The sequence below is a fragment of the Perca flavescens genome, chromosome 11, assembly GCF_004354835.1.
Source record: "Perca flavescens isolate YP-PL-M2 chromosome 11, PFLA_1.0, whole genome shotgun sequence".
Classification (NCBI taxonomy): Eukaryota; Metazoa; Chordata; class Actinopteri; order Perciformes; family Percidae; genus Perca; species Perca flavescens.
Genome location: NC_041341.1, coordinates 15,827,516 through 15,843,148, shown reverse-complemented (window position 1 = coordinate 15,843,148; position 15,633 = coordinate 15,827,516). Strand labels below are relative to the sequence as shown.

The 15,633-nt window shown below is 39.9% G+C and overlaps 1 protein-coding gene across 1 annotated transcript; it reads left to right on the top strand.

Moving 5' to 3' along the window:
* Nucleotides 1-11,305: 11,305 nt before the first annotated feature.
* col8a1a (collagen, type VIII, alpha 1a) lies at nt 11,306-13,615 on the top strand. The gene is made up of 2 exons (XM_028591875.1): nt 11,306-11,386; nt 11,688-13,615. The coding sequence occupies exons 1-2, from the start codon at nt 11,320-11,322 to the stop codon at nt 13,613-13,615; spliced, it is 1,995 nt and encodes a 664-aa protein (XP_028447676.1). The 5' UTR covers nt 11,306-11,319.
* The last annotated feature ends 2,018 nt before the right edge of the window (nt 13,616-15,633 follow it).

Here is a 15,633-nt window from a genome sequence, read left to right as displayed (position 1 = left end):
ATAGCGACCGTGTTAGCAAACCGTTTCTAACATCCGGCAGACATGGAGCATAATTCAATAATTAATCCACCAACTCCTGAGGGAAATATCCCGCTCTTTAGCTGCTAAATGTTTAACTTTGTTCACCAGCTAGTTGCTAACTTTATCTGGCTGCTGTTTGGCGCTGGACAGGTAGGGTCAATTATCAGAGCTTTTTCTCTGAAAACAGCTGCCTGCTGCAGCTGGAAATAAGGCTAATGAGAGTTGTGAGACCGAACCAAAATAGTAAAGTTTCCGTAAAACCAAAGCAATCACCTGAGAGATGCTAATGCTCCGTGGAGTTGAGGGGAACTGCTGAGTTGGGTTTTACAGACAGTATACTGAGTCAGTACACAGGGTCTACTTTCACATGCAGCGGCATACAGTACAACAGATGCAGGCCGGATGGTGAGAGGCAGTTGTGAGGCCCATTGAGGCTTCATTAATGGAACAGGAAGAGAATTGAAGCACGAGGGCAAACACACACAACTCATTACCCACTGGCTATCGTGTACCTTTCACACCATAACTCTAAGTGTGTGCCTGTGGGTGTGTGTGGTGCATTTATTGCATTTATATGAGTTCTGTGTTTAAGTGGGTGGGTGGGGAACCATTACAAGCTATGCTCCCCAGAGATGAAATGCATTATAGTATTAGATGGTTACATTATACATTATTACTCAAGGTTACATTAGATATACAAACATTGTACCAATGAAGCTAACACAAAGAAGGCTTATTAATGAATTGCTTTTAAAGCACACTGATACAAGACAAAACAACAAATGGACAAATGTTTCTTACTGTGTCACACACACTCAACATAGAAACAAAATTTTTTGAGACCACTGAGAACATCATCATCTCCTCACAAAATACTGACAGTCCTCAGCTACAGAGTCACGCCAAGCTCTAAGCTGACTAAGCTGACACTTGGCTGTCGGAGATGCAACTGGGCATCCACCCTTTTACACCACTGTGTCACTTTGGAACCGCATGCACCCACTATCCCTCATACACACACGCAGGACACACTGCTGGCCTCTGTTCTGTATCTAAAATCATGAGAGCAAGGAACACAGTGATTGACGCAAATAAAAGAGAAAACATAGCTGAGGTTAAAGTATGCGGGGCGTTCTGTATGTACATAATGTATAATAGTTAGTGGCTGGACACGTCAGAGTTGCTAGGTTGTTGTAGACAGGTGTCAAACCTGCCCTGGAAAGTGTGTGTCGTCACATGACCAACAAAGACCCTCTAAGGAAAAGAGTATTTTTAGTACGTCATCGGAATGCTTTTCACCACGTTTCATGCTGACTAAATCTTTCACATTGTTGCTTTTACAGGGGTAAATGCAAGGATGTTATTTTTCATGTGAAAGCTCATATTGCTAAAAGAAAAAAATATACTTTACTTTTTGAATTTGAGTGTACACAGTGATGTAAGACGTTTTCAAATACTTTATTTACAGAAATCACAATGGAAAATAAAATGTGTTATTTTTAGTTTCAGACCCAAATTCCAAGTTTACTTAAGTAATATTATAAAAATATCAGAAGTATGTACTCAAAAGTAACACTATTGATGCATTAATGTATAGCCAATAAACTAACTCTGCAGTTGTCTCTGCAAATTGGCACCTTCTCTCAATACATTATACTGTTTACATGTCTAACTTCAGAAAAGAATCATGTTTCTCCAGTTTATTACATATTTTTAGTGCTAAATCTGAGTTTTACAGTAATTACAGCAAATGATCTGTTTTATTTGTTTGGCTCATATTTCAAACTTGGAACTGTTGTGTTGTGTTGTGTGTAGTGTTGTGTGAAAAATGCAATCTTGTAATAAAATGTAGTGGAGTAAAAGTAAAAGTAAAAAGTCTCACAAAACAGAAATAATTACTGTAAATATCACTAACTGTCATTACCTGGAAAATTAATATATTTGGTCTTCTCACATCTAAATATTTATACATTCCTAATTGTGCAGGTACTGTAATGTCTGTTATGCACAATTGTTCAAGTGCAGTAAATATTATGTAGTATGTATGCCCTGTAAATGTTTGATTATGATCCTCTGTGTGTGCATGTGTGTGTGTGTGTGTGTGCGTGCGTGCGTGCATGTGTGTGTGCATCCTTGGCTGTTTTACAGTTGTTTCCCAGGTGTGTGCCAAGACAGGTGATCTTTAACAACCAGCTCCAGTGTGTCTGGGCTCATAGCAAGAATAATGAATTACTTTTTACGGCATACAGTGGCCCGTAGATCACAACATTATGGAAACATTCCTGTTTATCATTGTCATCCACTGTGGGCGCTTAGCAGGGGGATGTGATCATGTTTTGCCACTATAAATTATGGCATAATTTTTTGGGAGGTTATATTTTCTCTCAGTCAAGTCTCCACCCCTTCCTCCCTCTCTCTCCCACCCACCCACCCGAGTGGCTCCACCCTCCAGCAGATATAAGCTGTGTCCACAAGGTGTACGTCTGTTATGAGCACATATCCCAGGGTTCCCTCTGTGTGGTTGTCTGTCTGCCTGCTATTCTGTCTGTTAGTCTGACTGCAGTGATTATTTCCCCATAAACGTCCACTCACAAAGGTAAGCACTGTCCTATTCTCACTATAACCTGTGTTTCATATGCACTTGATTTGAAGCTCCATCAGCTGTTTATTTGTGTCATTAATACAAGTTTTATCTTGTGCATCTGCATGAATATTGTTTTATTGCCTTTGATGAAGTGTGCATTCTGTGAGTTCCAGTGTTGTTCTACTACATGCTATGCATCCAATACATCTTCTAATTAGTTAACTTAAAGCTTGCTTTCATTGAAATTTAGCAGGAATGCATGGTGAAAATACTGTATTGTGTTAATAGTTTCTTTTTTTCATACTCTTATAAAATGTAATGTTTCCTTTGAAAGTCTTCAACTTCAGCTCTTATTAAAGCGTAACTCTCTTTTTGTGAATGTACCCGAGTCAAACATTCGTTTAAAAGCCTAATTAGGACAGAAACGCCACTTTTAAGATTGACCGTATTTTTGGTCAAATGGTCTTTTGAATGGGAGTGCTAGGGGCACTACTATGATAGCATCAAAATCACTATTTTTAAAACACTAAGAAGGCTTGACACAACATGAAACTTTGCTCAAAGTATCACCAGGGGCTCTACACATGACCTCCAGCATTGAGAACATTGTTTGTGTACACAGAGTTTACTAAAAAGAAAGGTTTTGAACAACTCACTTTAGCAATTGGTTTTTCCGCTCAGCACCATCTTGTCAGTCAAAAAGTGTCGATCTCCGAATGCGAATGAACGGACTCCATAGGAGGAAATGTCATTCTTATATGAGGTTCCTTTTTCAACTACAAGGTCAATATTGTTTTTCACTAACGACAAAACAACGAATTATCCGTGCATTTATGTGGAACTAAGCTTTAGGAGCTTTCCATCTTTACTCTCCTCCCTGTTATGTTGCATTCGGAGATCGACTCTTTTTGACTGGCAAGATAAGGGGCGAGTGTATGCATGTTTAGAGCCCCTGGTGATACTTCGAGCAAAGTTTAATGTTGTGTCAAGCCTTCTTAGTGTTGTAAAAATAGCGATTTTAATGCTATCATAGTAGTGCCCCTAGCACTCCCATTCAAAAGGCCATTTGACTGAAAACGAAAATACGGTCAATCTTAAAAGTGGCGTTTCCGTCCTAATTATGCTTTTAAACGAAAGTTTGACTCTGGTACATTCACAAAAAGACCCTAGGTTGCATTTTGGCGAGAGTTACGCTTTAAAGCTTTAAACCGAAGTTTAAATACATCACCATGAATGTTAAATATAGCACAACATATAATGAATGTTTATCATAATTATTTTAGTCCAAAATCAATTTGAATTTTTTTTTCTCTGAGTGACAGAGATTAAATGTCAGTGATAGCTTTTTGGGGCTGATTGGAAACTGAAAGGCCTCATAAATATGGCCTTTAGCTGTTGAGTTAGCATCATTCCTGCTCATCATGATCCTGCAGAGAAGCAGGCAAAACATCTCCTAAGCTAACGTGGTCTTTCCCAGGCTGCTGCATCCCTATAGTCTGTTTTCTTCTGGGCTCCAGAGAGCTGAAGTATTTGCTGTGTATCCCTCTGTGAGAGAAATGTGTTATGTGCATGTATGTGTGTGTGTGTGTGTGTGTTTAACTGAAGCCAAACTGTCAGATGTATGTGATGGGGATAAGGGCAGCAGTTTGGTGAGAAGAGACTGCAGAGCAAACACCGTCTTTGTCTCTGAGCAGCTCTGTATCTCTGGCCTGATTTGCTTCGTAATACTTTCACATTACTCATCGATTTGGTGCCTTGTCAGTCACAGCGACTATTAAAGTATGAAATATACTTTAGACTGCTAAAGTATGAAATGTATTTATTTATATTTATATATTCAGAATTCCTCCTGATAATGAAATATTCAGAAGGAGTGTAGAAAATGAAGAATATATTTGAAGGCTTGAGTTGAACCTTATCAAGGACACATTTCACCTCAGGCCTGCTAGTATGATGCTACAGCATATTTTTTTGTTTTTTATTTGGATTTGGGAATGGGATTGTGTGATTATGTGAACATGTGGCATCCACACAGATCTGCCGGTCTCAGAAAGATACAATCAAATGTTTTCTTGGGTCTGTTAGGATGCAGATCTGGTCTTATTTCTCTTGTTTGATTATTAATGTGTAGTTTTGTCTTTGCTGAACTGAATTGTGTGCATGATGTGCAGGGACCTCAAGTAAAATACACATTCTATTGTGTGCAAATAAAATAAAACATGTTTCTAATGGGTTTAAGTGTTCCTCACTTAATTACGATTTTTTTTCTTTCTTATTGTTTCACATAAAGTTTCTCCCTTTCTCACCCTTCTTTCTTACTTCTTTGATCATAGCATTGCATCATAGTATAAAATCAATGTATGGCCCCTGCAGTGACCTTAGTGTGTGAAAAGTGCTACAGAAGACGTGACCCTTAAACATAGCTGGTCCTGTGCACAATAAGTAACCTTTTCAAATAAGGTGCATGCTTCTATTTGTCTGTTTGCACATACAACATTGTACCCTCCTGTAAATATTCTGCAATGTCGAGGAATGCACCGGACAAAGCGGACAAAAGGACCCAATGAAAAGCAAGAATAATGGTAGAGTAAAGGATAGCGACAGAAGTAAACACTTTGCTCTTTTAGCTGCACAGCTGTGGCAGTGTGTGTGTGGAGTAGCTGTATTCCTCTGGTTTGTGTACGCGTTTTGTTTGAACATGGACGTTTGCAGCGTGACTTGAAGAGGTGTTAATTTTACGAGGTGTGCTTTGTGATAAATGCTGCGTTTAGGGAGCCAAGGAGCTGCAAATGTTTTTCCCCTTTCACTGAGAAACCACAGCGTAAGTGCACTTACTAAGTTTGAGTGCAAGGGTACTGCTGGCTTAAGTATACATTTGTAAATGGCTTGTGGTGCAGGGAGGAAGGCAGAGTGGTTTGCCAAACATGTTCAGTGGGATTTAAACACTAGCTTTTGGTCAGGCTGCAGAAGGAGAAACTCAAAGGCCTAATTTGGCCGAATAAGTGGATAGTTTAAGTGCTTAATGTAATGGTTCCTTTCTGCATATGCAAACATAAAGCACAAGCAAAGTAAATACACATATGTGATCATGTAAGAGCAGTTTAACACCTAACCTATTGTTAAATATTTGCCCAGAATGTGATCATTACTATTTGACTATTTCTCTCACATATTTTTACCACTAAACTTTTCTGTAGTGTCTGTCCCTGTTAGCAAGGTGGTTTAAAGAGACACACAGTCATCCACCGCAGTCTGCAAGGTCACCAAGTGGCTTTAGGTCACTGAACTGGGATGTTTCCAAAGGGAGAAAAAGGGCCAGCGAGGGCAAACAGACAGAAATGAGGCAGAGGGTGAAGACGGTGAGAACAGGCATTGCTCTGTTCACACAGAGACACAGGAAGAAAAGGAGACGGCGAGAAGAGAGACGTCTGTATTTGACAGAGGAGAGAGAATAGACAGATGTGTCTGGAGACATGAGGATAGTAGACACCAATATGACATTTCCATCTCAGTCCAATACATGAGAGGTGAGATTAAAAAGGGTTTTTGAAAAAGAATGTTGGCTGTCCCATCCCATCAGCTGAGATCTGTCACTAAGCACTCTGTTTATAAGTGCAGAATTTTGTGCATGTGTGCATGAGCAATATAAATCCAGGACACCAGAGACAGGTGTGTTTCCATGAATGATGATTCATGGATTGATGTTATGTATTCTTTTGTTCCTGTCCATCATTGTTGGGTGTTGATGTATACGATGCAAACTACACCACCCTACAAAGAATTGTCTAGCTTTTATATTAATTACATCACACTTTAGAATTTGGTGTAACACAGACATATAGTGTATTTAGAGTTACTTTATACCCATAGACTGTAAAAAAAAAAAGAATCTTATATACATACAATGGCATCATTATTATTTAGTTTAATGGTAGTGCTAGTGTTAAAAAGAAAATGTATCAATAATAAACAGATACTTTCAAAGCATTTTAACTTGCTTCAATAACTTTCTTGAACACTAATACAGTTTTTTAAAGATTTAAAGTTTGACATTTTGCAATGAGCCCACAAGAAAATGCATTCCTCCATTATGTTTCAGGCTTCCTAATCTAAATTCTGTTTAGGTCCCTCCAAGCATGTAATACTAAATCAAAAGTAGAGCGGGAGGTTCATTTTCACATTCTGTAGTTTTGATAGCCTTATTTTTTCGTTTTACATTTGTTCAAGGGGTTGAACAGCTGCTGTGGTTTTAATGAGCTTCTGGAGATCGCAGCTTGTATAAACTGCAGTAGCCCACACCTCAGCTTCCGCTGGGCGAAGGTTGACTCCGCAAAAACAACATCTTACAGAGACATGATGCCCATGAGTGCTCTCACGTTGCACACCTGACGGACAATTTACTGTGTTTCGTTTATGTAAAATGTCAAAAAAGATGGACATCTGGAAGTAGTTGGGGAAACAGAGGCGCACACATACACACATTACATACAATGTAGACTACATTGAGGTTTGCTTATTTTTGAGACTGTCTGGACCGGGCAGTACATGCTGAGAGCTCAGTGGTGTATGACCAGCTACACATGATTTTGGCAGCAGATGTTGAAAAATTAGGGTTCGGACCACAGATATTTGTACCTCCTTGTCTCCCTGAGCTGTTCTCTCATGGTTAATGTGTTGGCTTAATTTTGAGTGACAAAACTCACTGAAGGTGATGGATGTGCAAGTATGAAAAAAGTAAATGAATAAATTTGCTGACTTTTTACTATTTCACTATGGTTTATAGTGACATACAGTAATATAGCCTCAGCAAATTTGCATGAATGAAAAATCTCATTAACTTTTGTATGGATGGCCATTAAAAGTTTGAACTGACATTCATGGTCCACAGGATTAATCCTTTTCCTCTAGCGCCATCAGCAGGTCAAAATGTTAATTTGTCCAACACTTTGGTTCATAACTATCAGCAAAACTAATGGCATTCCCATCAGCCTCAGCTGTTGTTTTTGTTTAGCAAATGTTAGCACACTAACTACTAACAAACTAAGATGGTGAACATGGTTGTGGCTGCCTGATCTGTACCGGATACCCGATCCAATCTATGTAGGTGCATAGATGGTTGAGGTTAGGCATTGACATTGAATGGTTATGGTCAGGATGTACATTGGTCAGGGGATAGGTCAAAAATGGATCAAGTTTCTGGTATGGTTTGCTTAGTGACAATGGTAAACATTATAACTTAGCATCAGCATATTAACTTTGTCTTTTTGCTGACTTTGTAGAAATTATAAGAAATGTACCATTAATCTAGGGAAGGTCACCTGATTAGTATTCAGAGACTGTTGTTTTTAAAAATTATTCCAGTTGTGATCCATAATTGCACAATGATGTGTCCATTACCCATGATGTTGTGTGTGTTATTTTTTCTTTTGGGTACAATTTATTCCACTATGTGTGCATGTGTGTCTTTTCCTGCCTCATGACAAACCAGTATGGAGAGAGTGAGCACAAAATGACACAGGCGAGACATATAAAAAAATAAAACATGGTTGCTGTTCATGTGTATTCACTTCATGTGTATTCACTGTTAAGACTGACTGCTTGTTGAGGGAGCAGTATTGTTTTACACCAACATGTGGAAAATTAAACTCACAAATGAGAGAAACAGCTAACAACACCTTACTCCCACCCTCATTACTTCCCAGCTGTGCCACATTCATATGTGACTTGATGTCTAAAATCTGTAGGGATGTCAATAGCGTTTTAAAATATAGTTAGTTGGTATAATACTTCTTTAAAGTCACTTTGTTGTAACTACACCCTGCAATTAAAACATGGACACTTATTGGTTAATGTTTGTTTCAGATGTCTGAAAGTGGCCCAAGTGTGTGAACAAGTCACTCCGGAGGCAACACTTATGTAGAATAATGTGTTGGAGAAAAGCACACCAGGTAAAGACAGGAAGTGTTTCCATCGCTCTGCGGTTGCCATGACAACGTCATGGTGTTGCTATGTGACACTGAACAGACCCTCGTTGTGATCTGTGGTCACAAGTTTTGTCAGAATATTTCCAACCCATGCATGCATGCACACACACACACACACACACACACACACACACACACACACACACACACACACACACACACACAGACACAATGTGTCTGACATTCCTGAGGCAGTAAAACTGTCCTATTTATTTTCTTAAACCTCATGTATATCTATATATCTATATATATATATATATATATATATATATATATATATATATATATATATATGTATATCTATATATCTATGTGTGTATATATATATATATATATGTATATAGATATACATGAGGTTTAAGAATATATATATATATATATATAGTATACATAGAAAGAGAGAGAGAGAGAGAGAGAGAGAAATACATACATTATACATCACTGATATCCTTGACCCTGTCTTCTCTCTAGTTAGATAAAGACAAAATATTCCATCCAAAAACATGTTTATACTATCATGACATTACATTTTTGTCATTTACATTTTCTGTAAATTCTGTGAATGTTTTTATGCAAATTAGAGAAAACATGGTCAACACTTTTGTCCAATTTAATTTCTCTAAACGGAAAACTCAGTGAAGACTTTTAAGTATTCATGAGGTGATGAAAATGCGTCAAAAGTGCAACTACTGCAGGCTATTCTTCTGTGCCATTATTAGTTAATCACATTCAAATGAAATATTTGTATAATGTTTAAGGCTTTTTTTTGAAAAATTGCCTAATGAGGGAGGCGTGGCTATGTCTTGCATGTCATTAGACATTGGGTGGAAGTTTGCATCTTTTTTACAATATCTCAAAACATTTAAGGCTCTTGAAACACTTTTGATGGATTTCTTGGCTCTGAGTATTTGTTGGAAAGGTGTTTCTGAATATTTTAACCTGACAAATGTCTCAGGTTCAGTGCACGTCTTTCTTCTAAGCCCCACAACATGCGCTCCAATGTGTTCCAATGTGCCCCAGTGCACTCCAATCTTTTGGATCTCTCTTAACAAATACATTTTTAGCTTTCTCTTTCTCTCTTTAGACTCTGTATATTTCTGTGATCTCTATATCTTTATTAGTAAGTTTTGTCTCACATGTGTCCATTTGAGCAGCTTGGGAACCTAAACACAGATAATAGAAAAGGTTTGACGCTCAGGTTGTCACACCTTACACTCAGAGATCAGCTTTATTCTTGTCCATTTCCAGCACTTCTGTGTATTATCCATAGACCTCACATTGTTGATCAGGATACTGGGAACAGACCACAGCTTCCTCCCAGCAGGCAAAAATAGGTCCCAGTTCTTGTTGGGAAAAACTCAGCAGCATTCCTCTGCACTCTTTGGCATGTCTGGCTTCTGTCGCCGTGGAAACAAAATGGGTCATTCTTTCAAAGGCCTGCTCTCAACGGGGGAGACAGTGGCATGGCCATGTCAAAACCACCAGTCGACTGAGAAAAGGTCAAAGAGCGAAAAAAGATCTGAAGAGCCAGTGATGAAGTAGACACTAAGGATGTGGTTTAGGATGTGAATTAGAAAAACTACAGCGCTGGCTGCAATAAAATGACTGTGGCAGGAGATGAGTAGACTGGGATGTAAAGAATGACTGAATAAAATGAGTTGACACTCAGAGAAGCAGCTTATACTGAGTTATTAATGGGCTGTAGCGCCAAAGAAAACCCTACTTGACTCGCTCCGTTACTGACAATTTATAGCAGAAGGGGGTTGTTGGTTGTACTTCTGACAGGCACCTGTAATTGTCTTTAGATATGTCTTGCTAAATACTCCTTGTCATACTAATCCTTCCTGAGTCATCTTCTTACTTTTTTTTTTCTTTTGGGATTTCTTTTCTGAGTCAAATGCCTGAGTGAATATGTTGCAGTAATGCAGGAATGACAAGAATGATCTTACTAACACTAAGGGGTTATTCCTGAGAAGACAGCTTTCTAAAGTTCTATTCCAAATAATAGGCTTATTTATATCCGGGCACACATGATTTTTCAACTTCTCCTTAGTATAAATATACAGGAAAGGTCTGCATAGTTCAGCCTAAAATAAATTAGACTGAAACAGTTGAAACAGTGATATTGAAACTTAACAAAGACACGGGGCCTACACTTAACCAGCCCATTTATGTCAAAGTTGAGCAGAAAAAGAAATAGACAACTTTCTCATTCTCAAGATTACATACATTCACACACTGTAAGTGCATCTGACAAAAAAATACAGTTCAGAAGACCATTGGGTAGTTCCAATGTATATCTAGCAGAGGGAGACAGAGCGTGACCTCCCACTGCATTTTGAAAGTTAGGTTGTCCACTTCTTTTATACACTTGAAGGTTCATGATATTTCAAGAAATGCTAAACTGCTTCCATAACAATGTTTGATCTACTTACTAATGTACTGGATTTAAAAAACAGACCACTCCCTCATATCTTGTCTTCTCTACCTTCCATACAGGCCTTGGCCATGCCTCCCCTCCCTGTCCCCTTCTTCCTGACACTGCTACAGCTTGCAGTACTTACTTACGTGAGTGCTGGGGCATACTATGGACACAAGCAACACCCTCAGCCATACCAGCCGATGCAGCACATCCAACACATGGGCAAAGAAAGCTTTCCCCAACAACCGTACCTTGGCAAAGAGGTGCCCTATATGCAGTATCCCCACTACAGGAAGGAGCTACCCCAGATGCCCATGCACAAGGGCAAAGAAAATGCTCGTAAAGGGGGTGGCTATAATGGTGGCCAAGACAAAGGTGAGAAAGTCAACATTTTTAACAAACAGTAACCAACATTCTTCTAAAAACATACATTAACAACACATGTGACAATACCTGCTAAAACACGACAAGGGCACAATGTTTCTTTATGGCATATAGTTATTTGTTAGTTTCTCAAAGTGCTAGAGAAGAAATATTTAAGTATAAGTATAAGTATAAAGTATTTTTACAACCAATTGAGTGTCAAATATATGTGCATTTGTGTGCTCGTCAGAATCTCGTCCATGTATTTTCAAAGTCTTAATTTCTGGTTGAATATTCTTCTCATTCCTCACAGGTCAGACTATCCCTAGTGGTGCTGAGGGAATTCCTCAAGGAGAGCAAGGCCCAGCTGGGCCACCTGGACCAGAGGGACCTGCAGGACCTCCTGGGCCTCCAGGTAATGGACAGCCTGGACCTGTGGGACGACCCGGACCTCCAGGTCCACCAGGAGGGCCTGGAGTGGGAAACCCAGGTTTACCAGGACTGGCAGGCAAGCCAGGAGGAAATGGTGAAAATGGACCACAAGGAGAAATGGGCCCTAGGGGTGAAGAAGGGCCAGCTGGGCAGCCAGGAACTCAGGGTCCCCCAGGGCCACCTGGGCTACCAGGAATAGGTAAACCAGGGGCCCAGGGATTTCCAGGTCAACCAGGGCCCAAAGGAGAGCCAGGTCATAAAGGTCTGCCAGGACTACCAGGATTACCGGGACCCAAAGGAGACAAAGGGATGGGCCAGCCAGGACAACCTGGTCACAAAGGGCTCCCAGGGCCCTCAGGACCTGCTGGCCCAAGAGGGCTGCCTGGTTTTGGAAAACCTGGCTTGAATGGGGCACCAGGGCCCCAAGGACCACCAGGAGAGAAAGGACATCCTGGAGAGCTAGGACCAGCTGGGCCACCGGGTGAAGGAGGACAGCCTGGCCCACCAGGTCTACCTGGTCAAGGAAAGCCAGGTCAAAATGGCCTGCCAGGACAACCAGGCATGCCAGGTGGGAAAGGTCATCCAGGACCGCCAGGTTTGCCAGGAAAGCCAGGACTTCCTGGATTTGGTAAGCCAGGACTCCCAGGACCAAAGGGTGATAAAGGTATGGGTGGGTCACCTGGACTTCCAGGACCAAAAGGAGATAAGGGCCATGGAGGACTACCTGGTATGCTTGGACCCCCTGGACCAAATGGTCCATCAGGTCCTCCAGGCCCTATGGGAACCCCAGGAGGTTTAGGTGCACCTGGTCCTAAAGGAGACTGTGGAGAAGGAGGACCTAAAGGGCTTGACGGAGCCCAGGGTGACCCTGGTCCCTCTGGGATACCTGGTAAGGATGGTCTGCCTGGAGAGAATGGAGAGCCAGGACCGAGAGGTCCACCAGGACCAATTGGTGCCAAAGGAGACAGTGGACATAAAGGTCTACCTGGTATACCTGGTTCTCCGGGACTTCCTGGGCCAAAAGGACAAAGTGGATTACCTGGTGAAGTGGGACCTCAAGGTCCTAAAGGAATCCCTGGAATGGATGGCACAGCAGGACCAATCGGACCTCCTGGTCTTCCGGGGACAAAAGGAGATAGCGGACTACCTGGTCAACCAGGCATTGCAGGTGAGGGAAATCCAGGTCTTCCTGGTCCCATAGGACCCCCAGGGAAAGAGGGCCCATCAGGACCCCCGGGTCAACCAGGGCAGCCTGGCCTTCCTGGACCACCAGGTTCACCTGGTCTGTCTGATGACATGGCTGGAGTGCTCTCTGTGATGGGCCCTGGAGTAGATGGTGTTAAGGCTGGTAGTTATGGTAAGAAGGGCAAGTATGGAGGCAATGGGGCTGAAGTAATGGGTGCCAGTGGGTTGGAGATGCCAGCATTTACAGCTGTAGTAACAAATCCCTTTCCCCCTGTGGGCACTCCAGTTGTTTTTGATAAGCTCTTGTACAATGGTCGCCAAAACTACAACCCCGAGACAGGTATCTTCACCTGTGACATGCCTGGCATTTATTACTTTGCCTACCACGTTCATTGCAAAGGAGCTAATGTGTGGGTGGCTTTGATGAGGAACAATGAGCCAGTAATGTATACATATGATGAATACAAAAAGGGTTTCCTAGATCAAGCATCAGGGAGTGCAGTACTACCTCTACAACCTGGGGACACTGTGTATATTCAGCTGCCCTCAGATCAGGCTGCAGGACTTTATGCTGGACAGTATGTGCACTCCTCCTTTTCTGGTTATTTGTTATATCCGATGTAAAGCCACACACTGCAATAAGAGAGAAGCTCCAGTGAGAACAAGTGGGAGCATATTTTTGCATAAAAAATGTGATCATAAACCACCTTAGACGGAGCAGTCTTTTAATTGTAAAGTCAACAAAATGATTGATCTTGTCAGCAGAGATGAGAGGAAAAATCGGAAGTATGACAGTCTGTATGTACAGCAGCTTTTATACTGTATAGCCTTATAGCCTTATAATTGGGAGAGCAAAGATGTTTTCTTTTACAGCTTGGAAAATATAAAAGAATGTATAAAAAGGCATTCAAAGAAGACCTCAGATGGCTGCAGATGTATTTTCATACAGAACAGTGCCAAAAACCCATAAGAGTGCAATTTGTACAAACCTATTAAGGGAACATGGGAAGTGTATGCAAAAGAAGATAAAAAAAAACATACAATTCTGGTTACACAATTTTGTTCCTGCACCTCTTCAAAACTGGCAGCTACCCCACGTGGTGAAGAATGTGAAATACAGTAGATATCATGACGGCATATTCATTTGGGTAGTAAATTTATATTTTTGCATGCATACATTTGTATAAAAACAGTTTTGTTTCTCTGGCAACCATGTAATATGACCTATTGAGATTGACAACAGCATTGACATGTTTGAATTACAACAGTTTGTACACGTTTTAAAGGTAAACACATTTCTGGTCGTGTAACCTGCAAATGACTGCTTTTCTAATTCAGATTTTCATTGGATAAATCTCTCAAGGTCCCAAAGGGATTTAAAAAAGAATTACATTTGCAAAATACAATGTGGGAGCAACCTAAATGACTTTCACTTCAGGTGTGTAAAGGCCTTACAAATATAAGGAACAACGGCTATTGGTTGTGAACTATTAATTGCAATTAATATGCTCACTTATAGGTGCAGAAAAATTTTAGGGTCAAAATTAAATAATTACATGCATGATATATGTTGCTGATGGACAATTGCTCCCATGAGTGAGATTAAAAAAGTAAGAATGTAATATTAATTTTATGTTTTAATATTTGCTTATATGTTTATGGGATTTAAGATTTTCTTTTTTTACAAAAATGCAAAGGTCAAAAAAACATTATTTTGCCCTGAACTATGAAAACCACTCCACACACTATATTTAACATGACACAACAATATACAAAAAGTCCACGCTAAAGCATCTCTGTGTCACTAACAGAAAGCGGAGACTCTGCCTGTGAACATGTGCGGTTGTACAGTTGAAACTACAATATAATACTCAACAGGAATTAAGCATTGTTCCAGTCAAACAAATCTCTCTGGGGATTTGATCTAATGACTCTGCATTCAGCATCATTTCAAAGCAAAATCATGCTAGAAATAAATTAAAATAAAATGTATTCTTACTTACTCTTTTTAATTTAAAATTCAACCGACTATATTCTGTAACTGTTTTGTAAGCCTTATCCATTTTAGTTGTAATGGCAGTATTATTATTCATTAGAGGATGTCATATTTGAAAAACAAATTCTGAGTTATTTTGAAATGAAACATTTTAACAGTGGGACCTGGTTGTTATCCAGTCCCTCTGGTATGATTTGTTTAAAGTGAGAAAACCAAACTGAGTTCCACAGCATCCTTGGTGAGCTATATTAAGTATGTCTTGCTGCCAGGTTTACAGGGAATACAAAATAAAAATGTATTACAATTGACTCAAAGCAAGTATTGAACGGTGCAGCAATTCATAACAACAGTTTTGTCAATAATTTATTGTTTTATCTGCACCTACATGCAATGACAAGGACATAAAGCATGATAACCTTTAAAGGAAAATAAATGTAGTTCTCCTTTTAACCATGGTGCTAATATTGTCATTGTAACCAAAGATTTTATGTTCTAATGTTTCACGTTTGTTATTATTGTCCATGTTGTTTTTTTCTAAATAAAAATTGTTTAATTAAAAATAACTGTTGTTGAAATTTTTATTTCTAAACTCACAGAAAGCTAAATAAACCCATTTAACTGAAGTAAACTGAAAACTGTGTGGAAA

Excerpts from the sequence above, each read along its gene's own strand:
- col8a1a (XM_028591875.1), top strand. The coding sequence starts at position 11,320 with ATGCCCATGCACAAGGGCAAAGAAAATGCTCGTAAAGGGGGTGGCTAT. Across the intron at positions 11,387-11,687 it reads TAATGGTGGCCAAGACAAAG|GTCAGACTATCCCTAGTGGT; the intron begins GTGAGAAAGTCA and ends CATTCCTCACAG.